Here is a 20,086-nt window from a genome sequence, read left to right as displayed (position 1 = left end):
CTTAAAGTATTGTCGATAAAAATATAAAAAAATAGGGAATTGCATGGTTCGAGGTGGCCCATTTATTAGCGCGAACGAATTTTGTTTTCGATTATTATTTTAAAAGATACGATGGTCAAGTTCGGTTTTTCAAATGGAACTATTTTTTTTGAAGACCTGAGTCGATAGTGCGTTCCAAGACAAATTCAATAAGCTTTAATGTATACACTTTATTTCCACTGGTTTTTAAGATATTGCGCTTGCAAATTTACTGATTTTCACTGCAAGAAACCCCTCTGGAATGGCAAAAACCGGGGGCGGTCTTACTGGCGCCACGGGTGACACTGCCTGTTGAAATGGATACTTACCTGCCAAAGGTCTACGCCAGAAATGGCAGGCCCAAAGGCTGGACAATTCTTTTCCGTCAGAAATGCTACTTAGGTAGGTACATCTGCGGTATCGAGAAGCGCATCGTTACTTTTATTTCGCACTTGCTTCTACGCTCGGATGGCCGGTTCTTTTGGGAGGGATGCAAGTTGGATTGGTTAGGTTAGTAATAGATAGTTTTCTATTTTTGCCAAAATAAAACTAAAAGTTTTTTTATAAATTAGGTTAAAAAGATTCAGCATTTTAATTGGCAAGTTTGCACTTCGGGCCCCGTCCGGATCTCGGCCCGTTCCGGCCCGTCCTCGTTGGCTGTATAAACCGACCTTTATAAGGCCCGGTGCAGACGAGAGGTTTGCGACAGTTTGCCGCCGCGAGAGCGCGTGAAATTTTTCTAGCAGTTCACATGAGCGTTTTTGCAACGCCACGATTTGCGATCTGCGTTTTCTTCTCAGAAGAGCATTTAGTTCTATGTTTATGGATTTGAGAGAGACATTTTCTTGCGTTAAATAAACGCAAAACGCTCGTGTGAATTGCTTGTATATAAAACAATGTACTGCTTCGTCGCTTCGCGGCAGCGTTCATTCGCGGTGAAGCGGTACGTGCGTTCAGCAAAACGAACGCAAACATGCCGCCTGGTAGCCGCTCAAATTTGCGTCCCGTGTGAACTGCTTCATATAAATCTATGTTCTGCCGAAACGCGGCGGTAAATTGCCGCAAGCCGCTTGTCTGCACCGGGCCTAAGGTCATGTACAGATACACATATTGGCCGGTGAGTTCGGATTCCCGAGCAGCGCGCGAGGAGAAATCAGCCACCACCACCTGATGATCGTGGATTGGCAGTTGAAGTTGCTGGGCACTCGAAGGGTATGGTGGGGTAACGGGAATGCTGCTCGACTACGCCTGAACGAAGCCGTGTGGCTGTTGTTTATTCTTAGCGTAGTAGTTGTGTGCGTTACGAAGCTACGCGTAAACCAATACGAGATGAAGCTATCGAGACAGAATCAATGTGCTGACCAATAAAGCTCCTGAATTTTTTCGGACCTAACGCACACCTATTCTGATGTATGTATCTCTACGCTAAGAACTCGGTTTGGCCTACACGTCAGGAGCTTGACGCTATCCCCACCACTTCTGACTCGCTCTTGTTCTGCGAAGGCGAGAGTGAGATGGAACGAGAGGAAGAAAGAAACGAGAAAGTGGTGGGGATGCTTCGCTGCGTGTTACGTACCTCACGGGCACCGAATCCCCACCGCGCGACGAGCAGACCTAGCCCGACAGAGAGTGAGAACGTAGAGGAACGGAGCATCGAGGCAGGCGAGCGGTGTGGTGGGAATACCCCTCACGAAACTCACCGGCCAATATATCTGCACACGACCTTAAGTACTTTGAGAAACGTAAGCGGTACTTTCAACTATAATCGAACCCTGACCAAGCAGATTCGAACCTTTTATGATTTACAGGTTACCTACGATAGTTAGCTGTTTACAATTTTAAACTCGAGTGAAATCGCAGTGTACGATGTACACACATACATAATATTTTCTGGTATACATGCAGTATGTAGATTTGTCCCTTCCAAGGTTCGAATACTAATTTTACGAGATTCGATTCTTTGAAACGTCACAGTACTTAAAAGTACATACATTCTCGAAATCTGTAGGTATTCTTTCGGAGGTTCGAAATCAGTTTGTATAAGCCAAGTACTTTGGATGTATGTACATTAGGGTGGCTCTTAATTTCAACTTGCGATTTCTTTTGCTCTCACCCCCTAATATGGTTCCATTTCATAAGACAATAGTCCCCGAAAAAGATGTATTGCAATCGGACAACAAGAAAGGGTGCCGACCAGGCCTTAAAGTTTAAAATTCAACAGTGGTTTGAATTTGCAGAATTTCTAAAAAATGGTAAGCCCTATCGAAAGTTCAAATAATATTAAGAGTGTTCAGTGTTCTACAATTACTGTACACCCTGCACCGTATAGCGGCACCCATTCCTGTTGTCCGATTGCAATAACCTTTCTCGGGGACTATTTTTTCTGAAATGGCAGCGTTCTGGGGGGGGGGGGGGGTGAGAGCAAAGAGATGCAAAAAAAAATCGACACGTATAAATAAGGGCCACCCTAATGTACGTAGAATGAAGGGTCACCTTTTATGAGGTATTCGAATCCCATGAAGTGGAATTTTTGTATTGAAATTGATCCCATCCCTAATCAACACTGAAATATAAACGAAGACAGACTGCGAATATAGCTTAGCAAATAGTGCAGTCACCGAGTTGGGCGTTATTCAAATAAGTGTTTATTCGAATAAAATTAGGAATAAATTTTTGCGAATAATTCTCCTTCGAATACAAATTATAAATAATATAAAGTTATTAGTGACTAACGAATAATTTTCGTCGAATAAAATCGTTATTCATTATTCACGAATAAAATCGTTATTCATTATTCACGAATAAATCTTAGGCATTTATTCGTTATTCGAAATAAAATTTGCCCAACTGTGGTGCAACGCGAATCTTGTTGGAAGCATTCTTTGTTTACAAAACTTGACAGGCAGTAGACAAAACTTATACAATCCAAGAAACCATTTCCTCCTCTAATGAAAGTTACCATAAATCGTAACAGTAAGGGAGTAATAGAAACATCCGCGGATTATGGAAATTATGATAACAGTTTATAAAACAGGGACAGAAAATTATTGGAGACTTTTATTTGGAAAATTTGTAATGACTTAAAAAATTTCAAAAAAGGCATTATTGGGTGCATTATAATTAAATTTCACCTTTTCTGTATCATTAGATATTATCGGTAAAAAGATATCGACAGGTCCAATAAAGATAGGGATACATGAAGTAATCAGACTGGATATTTCCATTTGCGTTTTAAATTTTAAATATGTTAAGAAGGTTGCAATATATCGTTGTCTGTACGAAACATAATTGCAACATTTTACCAATATTCTAGCAAATTTCTTCTCTAACTTCGTGAAAATCAAAAAACAATCTTTATATTTCTCGAGATTATAATTTTATACATTGACATCCTGCTTTCATATATTTGACAAGACTGTTCGCCGTTTAACAATGCATTTTGTGCTCGATTTATGGTCATCTACGTATGTACATCGTCGGTCCATTTGGTATTGATATGTGCCCATATATAGTCGTTGTTCTTCGCATTCGTATACAGTTCCATAATTTATAGTCCCGTTGGGAATATACAGGCTGGTCCACGTAACTTGCACACATCGAACAACTTCTAAAGTATGCATTGTATGAAAAACAATGTTGCACAAAAGTTGTATGGTTTGGATGGCTATATTATATAATGCATGTACATGTTTTAAATATGGATGCGTATCGGAGATTTCAAGGTTAACTTCGTTATTTTAAATGGAATGGTATATGTTTTATGCCAAAATATCGAAGAATGTTGAATTCTGAGTGTTACCGTCCGAAACCGAGATGGCGATTGGTGATTGATTCCGGAACGTAAAGAGGGATGATGATCTTGCTCCGTCGCCTCCGGCGCAACCGTAATCCCTCGGGCCGGTCACGGTTTTTGGAGTACTGTGCGGGGCAGGTGGATTGGCATTAAATATCGAGCAGGAAAAGAAGATGTGTTTTTTTGTTGGTATGTGCGTGTTTCGTCTTAGGACCGTCAGCCAGACTCATCAGTACGGCTATAGCTAACGGCTCCTGCCCCAGACACACGGGGACTGAGAGGAAATAAACTTGGAACTTGTATATATACGAACGAGAGTGGACGATAGGACTTGCGAGAAGAGTAGACCTCTAGCGGCGCCGGCGGAGACTAACCGGCGTGAACCATGTGGTGGGGCCGGGACGTGACACGCACAAAATTCAGTTCCAAAATGGTGGGACCAAAAGGAGGTTAAAGCAGACCTCATTTTTGGGTCAATCTTTAGAGGAAATAAACTTGGAACTTGTATACATGCGAACGAGAGTGGACGATAGGACTTGCTAGTGATCCTCTAGGGAGTGATCGGAACAACGTGTATCGTCGCTGATTGGTTGTCGCGATTTTGGAGCAAAAGCGGAAGTAGACAGAGAAAGAAACTGTAAAAAAGAGAGAGACAGAAATACTGATAGAAAGAGACAGTAATACTGACAGAAAGAGAGAGAGAGAGTAATACTGATAGAAAGAGATAAATATGTTTATTTCCGGTTTTGCTCCAAGATGGCTGCGGTTATACCAATCACTCCCTAGAGGATCACTAGGACTTGCGAGAAGAGTAGACCTCTAGCGGCGCCGGCGGAGACTAAGCGGCGTGACCCATGTGGTGGGGCCGGGAAGTCACACTGAGTAAAAAAAATTGATCTTTATTAGCCCTAAACCGAATAATTAACGAATAATATCGCTTGGTTACTTGAAAACTAACTTTGCGGCATAACAAATATAGCATTCCATTTACAATAATGAAGTTGTCCTTGAATTCTCCGAAACGCCTCCACCTGTAAAGAAAGTACATGCACTACATAATGTGCCCATCCTCTAAATCATGTAACTCTTATATTATTTTTTTTTTCATACAACGCATACTTTAGAAGTTATTCAAGGTGTACAAGTTGCGTGGACCATCCTGTATAATACACGTTTTGCCAATTTCCAATCAGTTTCACCAGAATTCACGTAGGAACGGTTCCATTGATTAGTGGCGCACGTTAAATCCGATGCTATTGCAATTGATAATCGCTTTACCTTGCGGATTAACGTTTAACCCTTCAGCGCGAAGGCTTTCTGCCCAGAACAGTATGTATATGTATAGGAATTTGAGAGACTATTCTGCTTATACATATATTGAAACGATAAACACTATTACACCATGTTCTTAAATGTCAACTGATCCATAAAAACGAAAGAATTAATAATATCGACGTTAAATAATCGAAATAGACCAAAAAATAATGATAGAAAAATATTTACTTATCTGGTACGCGACTAAAGGCGGCCACACACGCTTCGGCCGGCCTGTCAGTTTGGCCTGCGCAGGTCTGCACAAGCCTGCACAAGCCGGACTGTGCAAGCCGGCCGGATCTGTGATGCCAGATCGGGGACGGGTTCCCTCGAGAATTTCCCCTACCTCGCGCACACTACGCCGGAGCTGCATGTCCGTGAGTTGGACTCCGAAGCGCCGAGCTCACGGACGCGCTGCTCCGGCGTGGTATGCGCGAGGTGGGGGAAATTCTCGAGGGAACCCGTCCCCGATCTGGCATCACAGGGCCGGATGCCGCACAGTGGTCGGGATAGGGATAGTCAGTGACATTCGTGTTGTATAATTTTAAACTATAAAAGATATCGGAATGGCACCAAAAACATAAAATGAAAAATTATTCCTTCTTCAATTTTTTTCAACTTAATAGTTATAAAAAAATTTGAAAACTGTTTATTTATTAGTTTATTTAATGCTCTTTAAGCGATTTAAATCGCTTGTTGGGGAAATGTATAGTTTCCGATTATAAGGAAAAAACAAATAGTACTATTAAAAATTGTGACGATATCTACAGTTTAGTTAAACATTATTATTCATTTGTTATTAATTTATTCATTTCAGCGTATTAAGAAATTCTTTATTCTTTACTGTATCGATGTGGAAGTGATACCGATAGATTCCTTATGTTTTTCGGATGAAAATCACAAAAAATTTCATGTAAGTCGAACTATTTTTAACAAATTCCACTTGAAATTATATAATTCGATTTTTCATGGAATTACCTTCATTATGGTCTTAATTATGTCGTTCTTTGTGTTAGTTTCATCAGCGAAACATAAGGAATCGATAGGCGTCGTTTCCGCAAAGATCTGATGAGAAATGCGAAAATCCTGGACATTTCTGTCTTTTTAATGGTATTCCAACCCTTTCGAAGGTCGAGAGCCATCAAATTCGGTGAGGCACTGGATGGTCTTGTCCTCGCCACGGGGTACCAGGCGGCATCTCTTTGGCAGGCGCCGCTGGAGCATCACCCTGTAGTATACATTCAGTAGATTTCGAAAGGAAAAAGTTTATTTTTCCTGTGCCATCCTGACTGTGCTGGTCGACCGGAGCAAATTCGAAAAACGATTCGGTCTGCCTGAGACCGCGGCCAGATCTGAACCGTACGCCACTTGAGTCTCCCTATTCTCCCTAATGCCAAGTTCCTACGTGTGGAACGTATATTTCTAGCGATCGTCGCCAGTTTAGGCCGCATCCAGATCTCAACCGAACGGCGAACCGAACGCCACTTGAGACTCCCTAATACCGCGTTCCTACGTGTGGAACGTATATTTCTAGCGATTTTCGCCAGTTTAAACAGAGTGTCGTGGCTCGCGACAGCTAAAGATTGAAAGGACAGAGAGTGCTTAGGGTACTGGAGACCAAATGTTTGCCTGCCATATGACACCGAGGAGGGGACCTCGGGACCCTCGACCGAAGGAAAGACAGGCTGTTCCTAGCCCATGCTGGTAAAGTCCCGTCGCCTCAAAGAAATGGCTCACGAGCTACTGTCGTCCTTGCCATTGAACGTGTTAAGTAGTTAGAAGGAGCAAGAAGAGTAGGTGATAAACGCTCGTGTTTTATTAGATTTGCCGAATGTCTCCAAAGCCTCCAAGAAATTTAACTTGATGGAACAAATGTAGAGAATTGCGATATTGTAACAACTAGAATCGGAATAATTACTTAAAGAACCGAGCCGAGCCGAGCCGAGCTGAGTACCCGTAAAAACCAATCGGTCCGAAAAAAAACAAGTATAGTGCCTATCCGAGATATAGTGACTTAGGAGAGAAATCCCTCAGCGGGGTCTTACCCGACACCCTGCTGGGTACTGGCCGCTAAACGTGCCCCTACTACCTCTTGCAGGACTGTATTTAGAAAATCGGTTAACGAATAAGGTCGAGAATCGCTGATTGAATTTTCATTACCAGCTCACAAAAAAAAAGTTTAAAAATCGACCTTTACTATTCTTTTCGCTATTCCAACCAAATACATTTTTTTTTCAAAACGACGAAACGCGTCAGTTAGCAAACTAATCCTTCTAGCTTCTCAAAAAAAAAAACTCAAGTTGATTGGACCAATTCTAAAAAAGTTATGCGATTTTAAAAAGTGTCCGAATATTAATGCGAGTCACTGTAGGTATTTCGGGATGAAAATATCGACATTTTTTTCGATTGTTCATGATAGCCACAAGTCTTAGAAGTATTGTAAAAAAGATTTCATTGAAAAATTCTAAAAATTGCGAGGGTTACAGCGTAAAAAGCGACAATAAAATATTAACATCTCAGAATTATAATGTGTTTAAATTGCATTTACTTTAATTTGCTTCAACTTGTATCTTTTCAATTTCTTATAGCAACAATAATACTTCTGAAAAATATATTTCTGAAAGTATAACTATCCAGAATCTTAAAATAGGTTTTAAAAAAAACATAACCATTTAAATACTGCTATTATTAATAAAATACTAATGGATTCATTTAAAACTGACATTACCACTACCAAATTGTCCTTATCAGTAACTACAGTTATCACGTTTTACGAGAAACGTAAAACGAATTCACTTTGCACTCTCCAACGCGAATTTACTTTTTAAACCAACGTGTCCTGTTAATCCTTTTCTCTTCTGTTCCTTGCGAACACGTTATGTTGTTGGCAATCAAAGTTGAATGGACGTGTAGCAAATCCTGAGTGCAACGGATTTATCACATTGTAATTTTCGCCACGTACTCCCTTATCTTATACCTCCTCGTATCAGATCGTATGCTAATCCTCGTACACGCGGCGTGACCTACAAACACATCACTCTTACTTAAAGAATATATATATATCATTACCCCAAATTGCCCGTGAAAATTCTTGGCGCTGCAACGGTGCCAGGAAATTTCTAAAATTTTAAAAGTAAAAAAAGGAATTAGCAATAAAGAAGGTAACCTTGCGATGCACGAGTAAGATATTGGCTTAATCAGAGTATAGGTATTATTATATTTAGGTTTACGGTGGCCACCATAAATGTTTATCTTATAGATCAGAGTTTGTTGGTTCCATGGGTTATGCATATCATTTTGTTAAAATATATTTGGATGAATGCCGATTATACCCTCTGTGTATTCATAATCTGCTTCATAAAGGAGTTAAACGAAAGTTATATACATATTCAGTGGAATGCTTCACGCGTAAGGAATATGTTCATTTTAAAATCAGTTAGATATTGCAATTAAAAACCATGTATAATACATTAATTTTTAACGGGTAAGTCTCTTTTTCGTGAAACGCCAACTTGTGTGACATATGTTGAGCATACTCCACGTTGTCTTCACTGTCGAGTGAAGACTATTACCCCGACTATTTAAAGTTGAAGTCCCGACTTTTTTCGCGTGATTTTTGCATGAAAAAAATCAGGATTTGAACTTTAGATAGCCGCTATTTTGTTTTAAGTTAATATTTCGGAAATTCCCTCCGTCTTTAGATAATCTAGTTCCGAATGGCAGTGCTCGCCGCACAACCAAATTTTTAAAAAGGCTTCTTGAATCTCGTTAGTTACATTATTATAAACGCAAATATTTTTCTATGAAAAATTTACTAAATGTTCTTTAAATGTTGCTCTTCTAAGTGGAAAAAGTTCTGTAAAAATAAAGGCTTCCGGTTTTCCAAATAAATTTACAAACATTTGACTCTTTTCGGTGGTCGGTCTAGCTATAACCCCTTAAAACTATAAATAATTAGCACATACAAAACTTTAAAAATATATTTAAAAAATAAAAAGTTACCTAATACTTCAAGGTTCTTGCGGCACCTCGATTTTTTTTTACCAAATCTAGCTTTTGCGGACTTAATCTGAATTATTAAAGGCAAGTTTTTTTCACTAGCAGAAAACATTCACACAATTTTGACTTTTTCGTTTCACCCGAAAAAAGATAAAGTTGGGAATTTTTTTGTTCCTATAAATAATAATATAGGGTTTAGATTTTTTATATAGTTTTAAAGCAATCTTTATTTTGCTAAAATAAATTTTTATGAAAAATTGTACAAAATGGCGGTGAACAAAATGACTTCCGGGAGCACTGCAAAAAACTGGCCCACACTCCCGGGAATAATTGGATCATCTGAGATGGAAATTCAACAAAGATATATAAACAGGAATATATTCTCTACAACCTAGCGTAGGAGTTTGTCAAAATTCGAATTATTTTGGAAATTGCAGCAGTTTGAAGAATTGACTTTAATTTTTTACATAAAAATTTGCACTGAAATGCTTGTAAAAAATCGAATAATTGAAATATCAATAAAAATCCTACGCTGGGTTGTAGAGAATATATTCCTGTTTATATATCTTTGTTGTATTTCCTTCTCAGATGATCCAGGCATTTCCGGGAGTGTGGGCCAGTTTTTTTGCAGTGCTCCGGGAAGCTATTTTGTCCGCCGCCATTTTGTACAATTTTCCATAAAAAAAATTTTTTCTATCAAAATAAAGATTGCTTTAACACTATGCAAAAAATCCAAGCCCAATATTTTTATTTATACGAACAAAAAAATCCCAAAATTTTTAGTGGCTTCTGGGTGAGGCCCCCCTTTAAAGTGGTCCTAAAATGATAAAAATGGAATGATAGTGTCTTATAGGGGTGTACGCATAAAATGGACTAGAATCATCCAGGTATCAAAAACAGTTTTTGTTTAATGCGTAAAAAACATCGAAAAATAGGCAGAAAATCCAGAACTTTTTCTTTACAAGGCCGCTATTTAGTAACCACTGTTGATAAATCAATAATTCTAGTTAACTTTATACGCATATGGCTATAGGACATAATCATTCTATTTTCATCATTTTAGAACCATTTTGACACCGACGAGGTGTTCCATAGGGTTCCCACTGAGACACAAACATTGCGACTTAAATCCACACATTTGTAATTATATTTTGGAAATATGAAATATACTACAAATGGAAATATGAAATAATTCCTGAAAAATTCATCAATTCAACCGGCGAAGTAGAATAGACTCTTAATGGTCACAAGTCAGCATTAATGTTCGTTAGACGTTCAAATCACGAATTAGGGTAAAGGACCCAATTACTGACACCTAACCAATTACTGTCACCTTAAGCTATTTTACTTAAAATAACGAATAAATAAACTATAATATATGATCTATAGTATAGATTATAAGTTGAATTACATAATTATTTTTGTGTATGACTTCACAACGTTTATTTATTCGTTATTTTAAATAAAATAGCTTAAGGTGACAGTAATTGGTTAGCTGTCAGTAATTGGGTCCTTTACCCTAGGTCTCGAACTGTGTGAGAAAGTTCTATTGCAAGGCTGTTGAATCATTGAATATTCCGACGTGATGTCATTTCCTCAAATTAACGAGTACTTGTATGCTCTTCCTAAAAAGGTACGTATTCCGCGAACGAGAATCTCCAGAGTCCTCACTGGGAAATGTCACGGGGCCGATTTTCCTCAAGAATCAAGGATAAAGGTTCGGACCAATGGAAGTAGCTGCGTGGCGAGAAATACGAAAGACTCCAACAGTGAGGAACAGCAAGATTCCAGCTGCCCTCTTGGTAGGCGGCACGTGATACGCAGTAACTACATGGGCAAGAGTATCGAAGCTAAAAAGAAGGTACGTGAACGTTTATACTATTTATACTAACAATAAGTAACCCCACAAGTAATACGATTTCATCGGTATATGTGCCCAGGTGTATATTACGTGGGAATAAACAACGTTTTCTTCTTTTTCAACAATTACATTCGACTTTTCTCGATTTTCTATTATAATTTTGCATGTTTCTGTTAACAAGGAAAGGTCGGCAACTCAGAAATACAAAACATCTGATGCTTAATAACATAACTATTTCCTTTTCCAGCAATGAAACAAGTTTAAGGGTGGAAACAATCCCTTAAGGGCATGCGCCGGTCAAAAAATCGAAAACTTTTTTTGCACATTTTCATTCAACAACATCCAAAAAATGTTCGGTTGAAATCTTGGATCGAAATTCCTAACGGTACAGATTTTACAGGCAGTTCAGGGATATCAACAGCGTGACAGCCTTAAAAATAGGTGTTTTTTAAAGATGGATTGTGACGCAGGTGTAATAAATAGAAATGTGATTTTTCTTTTAATTAATAATACATTTATTGATCTAAAAAAAGAATCTATTTTTGTTTTAATCGAATAAACGCATGGTAAATAAGGCGCTCACGGGCAAGTCCCCGGCACTAGACGACCGCCCTCGGCGTCAAACTTAAGTACGTTTTTCTCGAAACAATTTTTCGTGTACTATCGCCACGATAAAAAATGCAATTCTTGACCGAATCTAAAATTTCAAATGGGATTCTACGCGTAATTACACTGGCTTCCGCGTTACCCTCTATTGCAAATTTTCATACACTTGATTTTTTTTACGAAACAATTTTGTGCGAAAAAAATCTTGTTTCCGGGATTCTATCGTTTAAACATCTGGCAATCATCGCCTAGTTGTTTCTTTTCACTGCCTCAGGGTAGCGCGAGAACCACACTTATGTAATTAAGAAATATCTTTGGTTTTTTGATCTTGGATGATCCTGTCTGAAGTTATCGTGGCGATAGTGCAGGCTAGTTTTTTTTACAACGATGCAGCACGTAATGCATATCAGAGGCAGGGGTGGTAAAAAATGAAATAAAAAAATTGTTTTATATTCTACATTTGTAGCAGAATAAAGTGCAAAAAGTTTTAGGCCCATATATTGTATACTTTTTTCTAGAAAAAATCATGAATGTCACCTATGCTTTCGCGCGATTTGACCGGGGAATGCCCTTAAGAGGGTCATGCTCAGTCAGAGGCCCAAAAAAAGGGTGGTCTTTGGAAATTTTTTACTCAAAAGCTATAACATATTTCTCAAAAAATCTTTTTTCCTTTTAAGGATTGCATCTAGTACCGTGCATCGTAATTTTTTTAATTAAAAATATTTATCAACAACTAAGTTATGGTCCATCACTCGAAGGTTCTCTAAAAAAAGGCTTCTGCGGTGACCACTGCTGCTCGAAAGTCGATCATCTGAAATAAAAAATTCAAAAGAATTTATTTATTATATTATATTATCTAGTATTTGAACGAAGGATTTTTCGAAATATTGATCTGGGAAAAAATGGCTGATGTTTAAAGTAAAAGTTTCAATTTTATCATAAATCATGCCTGATTTTCGTCAATTAAAAGAAAACTAAGCATCGGATAAAAAGATCCTTCGTTCAAATACTAGATAATATAATATAATAAGTAAATTCTTTTGAATTTTTTATTTCAGATGATCGACTTTCGAGCAGCAGTGGTCACCGCAGAAGCCTTTTTTTTAGAGAACCTTCGAGTGATTGACAATAACTTAGTTATTGATAAATATTTTTAAATGAAAAAATTACGATGCACGGTACTAGATGCAATCCTTGAAAGGAAAAAAGATTTTCTGAGAAATGTGTTATAGCTTTTGGGTAAAAAATTTCCAAAGACCACCCTTTTTTCGGCCTCCTGACTGAGCATGACCCCTTAAAGAAATTGTGAGTTTTTCTATCATGCATGCCTCCGAAACTGTAAAATATATAAAAAAGAATATATATGTACATGCGAAGCACCGTGGTTCTCAATAACTTACAACATGCTATATAATAATGAATTTGTGAAAAATAGAATACTGGAAATATTTATTGTATTACTCGAATAAACACGTTATCACTTATACCTCTCTTATTATCAATACTAGAAAAATGTTATTGCAAAATTTATTTATTGCAGAAATCTTTAACTCACAATCTGAGCCAAGTAAAATGTCATCCAATTTCCCGAATGTGGAATTCCACACACAGCAAAATCTCAAGTGTAGAATATTTCACACATTTCACACAATTGACGCCGGCCCCGACTGTGCTCATGTATGATGGAGGTGATTTCTGGAAAAATATATTTTCTTTATCAATTCTGTACCATGAAGTTGTAGGGCATTGGGAATAATAGCGATTTGTATTTAACTTTTTGTCAATAACTTTCAAGGTGTCACGGAGATGTAGAATGATTTAAAAACTCAGAACTTCTTTGAGCTGCCCCTCCCCCCCCAGCCCCGTTTCATTACTGGAACTAAAGATAGGTGCATCATCGGAACCACCTCAACTGCATGCTTCTGAAATACCAGATTCCCTTGCAATTTTAAGTTATGAAACTGCCTTTTTAAGGTTCTCATTTCTCTTTTATAAAATTGGTTTGATTTTCTATGAAAAAAATCTTTAATTACAATTTCGTAAACCAACAATACTTGGTCATGCGAATGCAGCTTATCATCTCATTAAGCGTACTAGGCACTGCCTAATAGGCAGTCCTTTTGGTCGAAAATGAAGCATTTGTTATTCATGTAATTACAAAGAAATAAATTGAAGCTCAGACTTGTTCTTTGACACAAACTTTATTAACATCATAAACTTTAAAAAAAAAATGTTTGTTTAGTTAAAATATGCATTATATATGCTGCTACAGATGGATCATTAACCTTCCGGTACTCGCGCGTGTGCACGCAGGGCACGGAGGTCAGTTTTTGGCTGAAAAAACCGTTTTACCGTGATCTATTCTACCCAACATCCCTATGTATTCTTCCAGCGGACATTTTTGCATAATGCTACGTACTTGTCAGGTTCAAATTCAATTTGGAAGTGTCTCTGATTGAATGAAAACGAAAGTATGCCGCGTATCCTGCCGGCGTGTTCTCACAAGATTCCCAGGTATCCGCCTCCGATTGCTTTGATATTTGGATATGTTTTAGAGGACAGAAAAATAAGAAACATGTGTCTTTTTATTTTGGCTTGTTTGCATGTTTAGGAGGTGAAACCACCCCATAAAGGTTTTCAGGTGTTCGCCTCCGATTTTTCTGGTTTTTGGATATGTTTTAGAGGACAGAAAAATAAGAAAAAGGTGTTCTTTTATTTTGGCCTGTTCCCATGTTTAGGGGGTGAAATCACCCCTCAAAGGTTTTCAGGTGTTCGTCCCCGATTGCTTTGGTTTTTGGATATATTTTAGAGGACAGAAAAATAAGAAACGGTGTCCTTTTATTTTGGCCTGTTTGCATGTTTAGGGGGTGAAACCACCCCTTAAAGGTTTTCAGGTGTTCGCCTTCGATTTTTCTGGTTTTTGGATATATTTTAGAGGACAGAAAAATAAGAAACGGTGTCCTTTTATTTTGGCCTGTTCGCATGTTGAGGGGGTGAAACCACCCCTCAAATTTCATAAGAATTTAATCATCTTTCTTAATAATACTTCACCGTGCACTCAGTGCACGACGCGAGTGCTCGCGAGACCGAAATAGACGCGAGTACCGAAAGGTTAAGGGGGCCGTCTCATCGGGCCTTGAATGTGTACGTACGCTCACACAAGCTAGGAAAAGCGTGTACGTATACGCAATGTAGTAAACAAACCGTTTCAACCAACTTTCGTCCTGGAATTGGAAGCTTTTGCGGGTATAGTTGCCTCCAGTAGACATCCGTACAGACGGATCTAGTGCGTTTGAACGCTAATACTAAGAACAAAACGTTTGAACAAAACTAAGATTACAAAGTAAAACGTTGGAGCGCACGGTACGTGCGTGTCGCGATGTCAGGTCGAGAGTAGAGCGATCCAGAGGTCGCTATCGGAGGGGAATCGCACGACAGCAAGGCAGCGCTTCCACGACTGCCGGTGCGTCCGCAATGTATGTTGCTCTATCTCCAACCTCCAACATTTACACTCGAAAAACGAGTGATTTTTTGCCATATATCGACACTTCAACTTTGCCCAGCCGCCATTTTCTCTCAAAATAATTTTTCCAAAATCGGACCCGATAGCGCATAGATAATTTCATATATTATCTAAAAAAAAATCGAACTTTCAATTTTGAATGATTCTGCACCGAGCTACTGTTGTTACCGCAAAGCGCCTAAAAAAGGACGTCTCGGGCATCACCTATAACTCACAAACCATTCAATACTTTTTACCACAAAAACTACTGAAATATCCGTAAGATGTACTCTTTCTAATAGACTAATGTTTAATAATAAAAGTTTATTGGTTTGTCTAGAAAAAAATACCAAAGAAGCGTGTTGTTTTGACCGTTCTAGGTAGGCCACCCCATTAAGGCGAATTTAGACTTTTCACTTTAGATCTGCATCCCGGAGGATTCATCCACAGTGTAAAGATTGTTTTCATCTGCATTTCATCCAAAATGAACATCCAAACTGACTAATGAATAAAGTAGAGTCAGTCTCTTTCTGTGAATTGAATAAATGATTCATACGTAGTGAAGCGACAGTGACAAGTTTAAACGTCTCAAGAAGGCGTCGATCTTCTGTAGCAAAGGACTAACTTTCCGTAAGAGAAAATCAAATTGAGCTTCACTCATTCTTAAATGATTCCTGTAGCTATCAGGATCTTCCACACTCTACAGCAAGTTCCACTAATAGTTGTATTGATGCTTTCAATTGCTCCTGCCGTCGAATCCAAGGTTTTATCCACCATTGGACGTGGTAGAGGTCTTTTTCTCGTTTCTCATATCTTACGACATTCTTCTGAGAAACTTCCGCTAAGCTTATTAACTCAATCCCGGCACACGCTATTTCACACGCTGGCATTTTGAGAACTAGTGAATTGAATACTACCATTGAACAAGTATAAATACTCCAGCTTCCGTGCTTTACATTCACGGTGGATTCATCATCCCCGATGTCCATCCAAAGTGAAAAAGTGTAAATTCACCTTTACTGAATAGTTGTACTGACGTTTACTGACGTACTTGGCACTACATCTACGATATTGAATACACCGCCCAAGTTAAAAATATGATCACCATATGTCGAAATTTCTTTTTCGTATTTCTTTGCCCTCACCCCCCAGAACGGCTCCATTTCATAAAAAATAGTCCCTGAAAAAGTTTATTGCAATCAGACAACAGGAAAGGGTGCCGACCAGGCCTTAAAGTTTAGAATTCATCAATGATTTGGATTTAAAGAATTTCTGAAAAATGGTAAGCCCTATCGAAATTTTCTTCAAATAATATTAAAAGAGCATTCAATGTTCTATAATTACTGTACATATAATTTTGTTATGATTCCATCCATTTTTTAGATAATAACGTTTCAATATAGAGAGGTCTGGGTTGTTGTCCGATTGCAATAATCTTTGTCAGGGACTATTTTTTTTTATAAAACGGAAGCATACTAGGAAGTGAGAGCAAAAGAAATCGAATGTTGAAAATAAGGGCCACCCTAGTATACATCGAAGCCGTTCCAATATTACAAACTTATGTAATGAGCTAATATGCGCTCATATTCGAATGTCACAAATGTCATAGTCAATTTAAATTATAAATATCAAAATCATATCTATCCTGCTTTTATGTATCCAATTAAAATGTTCACATAACTTCTGGAAAATCATTTTATATACTCTGCAGTCACAAGGAACAGAGCGTTTAAATATTACTATTACCTTTGAAAAACACAGTAGATTCTCCAATTCATAACTGAAATAGGTCATTTCAAAGGAGGAAAATAAAATATCGAATACATTTTCCCCAATCTTTTTACCTGATGTTCCAAAATTTCTAGTCTTATAATTTATTGAGAAATGGCTGACAGTGCATTATACAAAGAGTGTTTCAAATTTCGCATCATTTTGCGGTCACTTATTTTAGTATTTATTCTTGAACCAAAAATGTATACTCAAACGACACTTGCAATTTTGTACTGCAATATCTATAGTCATTATTTTCCATGTAAATAAACCAAGCTTGTTGTACAAGACCCATCTTACAACATATCCCCGTGACACATTCGTCTCATTGTATGTTACATCCTACTTTAACCCGCCGCAATGATACCTATTACTTTATCCTAAGAACAGCGGTGAATTACGGTAGAAGATCAAGCAGCATCCATTTGAGTCCTTATGTCTACCATAACTGCAGCACATTACGGAGGAAGCACAAAACTTCATAGTAACACCTGGTACAGTAGTCCCCTCAGCACTGAAACTCCAATCATTTTATTGAATTGCTGTGAATCATGATCCCCTAGTTATCTCAAGCAGCGTACAACTACAAAGTATCATTGTTTTTTTTACAAGTTTTTATTTAGCTTTACTTGGGAGTTGGTTAGTTTGGTGGGGTGAAAATTTGTAAGCTAATTTTGACTCACTTACTCATATTCAATCGACTTGAAATTTTGTATACATACATGCACAGTTCCGATGACAATACAATATTTACACTAAAAAGCATAAAATAATTTATAGTAAAAAGTTTAAAAAAATAAGCTTTTATTGAAATGTTCTATGTAAAAAGAAGAAAAGTAATATTGATACCGGTCTAAATGACTGTCTTAGAATTCCCTCATATCACTAAAAATGAAAGCGTTAGGCGTAAATATTGAATATTAAAAGTTATGAAAAAACTACTTGCTGAACGGCATGATTTTGATCAATATTAAGACAGACTTTGAATTGAGGAATTGGTCTGCTCGCAATCAAGGGGAAAAAACTCGTGCAACAAGGTCGCTATAGCAGAATGCGAAAACTAATGTATCAAAATACGTCGAGCATTATAAATATTTATATAAAAAGGACATTGGAATATTTACGCCTCACGCTTATATTTTTAGTCATGTGAGGGAATTCTTCTAAAGCAATCATTTAGGCCGGTATCAAAATTATTTTTTTCCTTTTTAGTAGGTACCTACATTGCAATAAAAGCTTGATTTTTAAAAAAAATTGATTTACTCTCAGCATTTCATAACATAAAATTCGTATTTCCTATAATGACTATAGACATCTGATAGTATGGATATATCTCTAAATGTTCTACTCTGTTGTTTTAATGCCATAAGAAAGACTTTTGTTACTTAGAAGGCAAATAACATCTAGATTATGTATTTACTGATATTAACTTGACAAAATTATGTTTAACAAAATGTGAATTAGTGTATCCGATACTTTATGCCGTCCTTTTTCGTAGCGGCAGTTTCGAAGGCGTAAGTGGTTATACATTAACCCTTTTACTGTAGAGGGCACCATGTGGTGCGATAATAAAATTATAATTTATAAGCTATATTTTATCATATACTGATTTGGGAAATTTGTTAAATTAAATGATACTAGAAGTTAATAATGTATAATATTAATTTTGTAAACATAAGAATAAATATATCAGCATGAAAAAAAAAATCTGCACTGAGAGGACGTTATCAATACCATAACTACGCAGCTATAGGATTAAAAAGGAATTATTTCAATTATAGTTAGCAGTGCCAATAATTATTAATGGTAACCAGGACACAAAACGTAATAAGGGAAATTTTTCATAATTTTCACTTTAGAAATTATATAGGTAAGTTCATTATTCATGCACATTTCATCGAAATTATTATATTTAAAAATAGAATATTAAGTAGGTATCCGATTTGAACGTTTCTTAGTGGAATACCAGAGTTGGGCATTATTTGGATAAAAAATAATTGAAATAACTTTTCAAATAAAGAGACTTCATCTTTTTCCTTAGTCAACTAAAAGTCGACTAACTTAGCTTTATTCAAGGCGCCAGAGATGAAGTTGGGTATTCAAGGGGACTTCCTCCGACGGCGAATGATACTTCGTTTATTCAAAGGCCTTTCCTCTTGGGTTGTGAATAATGTTTCAGCTATGATTCTATTCTTATACTAGAAGGTCGAATAACCGGCGAAAGCCTTTGGGGCCCGACCCGCGCGCGGTCGCCTAACGGTCAGTTTCTACAGAATCTGAATTTCTTTATTTTTCATCGTATCAATATGAAAGTGGCACCAATGGATTCCTGGCATTCTCCCGATTAATTGGACCGAAAATAATTTAAATCGGACTATTTTTAACGGAACGAGCTTTGAATTTTGCAATTAAATTTCTCATGTAATATCCTTAATTATGGTTCGAATTATATCATTTTTGGGGCCATTTTCATCGGGAAGACACGAGGAATCGATTGGTAATACTTTCATCAACACTTATCAAAAACAGGAAGATTTTATGTGACCCGTCGGTTGTATTGCTCTCGGCTGTCAACGAGCCCAAAGGCTTCTCAACAATCCAAAGATTGTACATATATATTCTTTCTGATGCTTTCGCCTACAATTATTATGGTGGGTTAATTAACAAAAAACAACAGTTTGCCAACGAATATTCAATGTTGGGCCTACAATTATTATGGTTGGTTAATTAACAAAAAGTTACGACAGTTTACCTACGAATATTCAATGTTGGGCCTACAATTACTATCGTTGGTGAATTAACAAAAAATTTAGAGGTCGAACTCGATTACATCATTAATAGGGATGAACCGATCCAAGTAAATACGAGTAAATACTCGATACTTTCGTTTCGATACCGAGTAATTTTAGCATCGATACCTACGGCTGCGATATGTACTTGGTATCGGAAAAAGGTACTCGTATCAGAACATATATTTTTTTATAAATTCATATGTTAAATAAATTTTTGTTAATATAATACTATTTTTCCTTTCATTTGTGACCGTCTCCGGTGGCGAGACGGTTACCGGTTGGACGGAGAAGGGATTGGATTGCCGACACAGTCGGTATTATGTCCGGGTTCGGCGAATGATGAGGCGTGTATTTAAACAAATAACAGTTGTTTATTGGTCTGTCTTTAGTACAGGTGCGAGGTATGTGTCCGGTCGCGGTGAGTCTCGTGC

At 37.4% G+C, this 20,086-nt stretch overlaps 1 protein-coding gene and 1 long non-coding RNA gene across 2 annotated transcripts in view; one reads left to right on the top strand and one right to left on the bottom strand.

The window, feature by feature from the left end:
• The window catches only part of LOC143378562 (uncharacterized), a 397,603-nt gene that overhangs the window by 138,063 nt on the left and 239,454 nt on the right, over positions 1 to 20,086 (bottom strand). The window lies entirely within an intron of this gene.
• LOC143378497 (cholecystokinin receptor type A) overlaps positions 1 to 20,086 on the top strand; it is a 222,906-nt gene that overhangs the window by 184,224 nt on the left and 18,596 nt on the right. The window contains exon 7 of the mRNA XM_076830295.1: positions 10,758 to 10,985. Coding sequence (XP_076686410.1) covers positions 10,758 to 10,985 — 228 coding nt within the window. The remainder of the gene's footprint in view (positions 1 to 10,757; positions 10,986 to 20,086) is intronic.

The sequence above is a fragment of the Andrena cerasifolii genome, chromosome 2 (genome assembly GCF_050908995.1).
Source record: "Andrena cerasifolii isolate SP2316 chromosome 2, iyAndCera1_principal, whole genome shotgun sequence".
Classification (NCBI taxonomy): Eukaryota; Metazoa; Arthropoda; class Insecta; order Hymenoptera; family Andrenidae; genus Andrena; species Andrena cerasifolii.
Note: the sequence above shows the minus strand (reverse complement) of the source record. Positions and strands in the feature narration are given on the sequence as shown.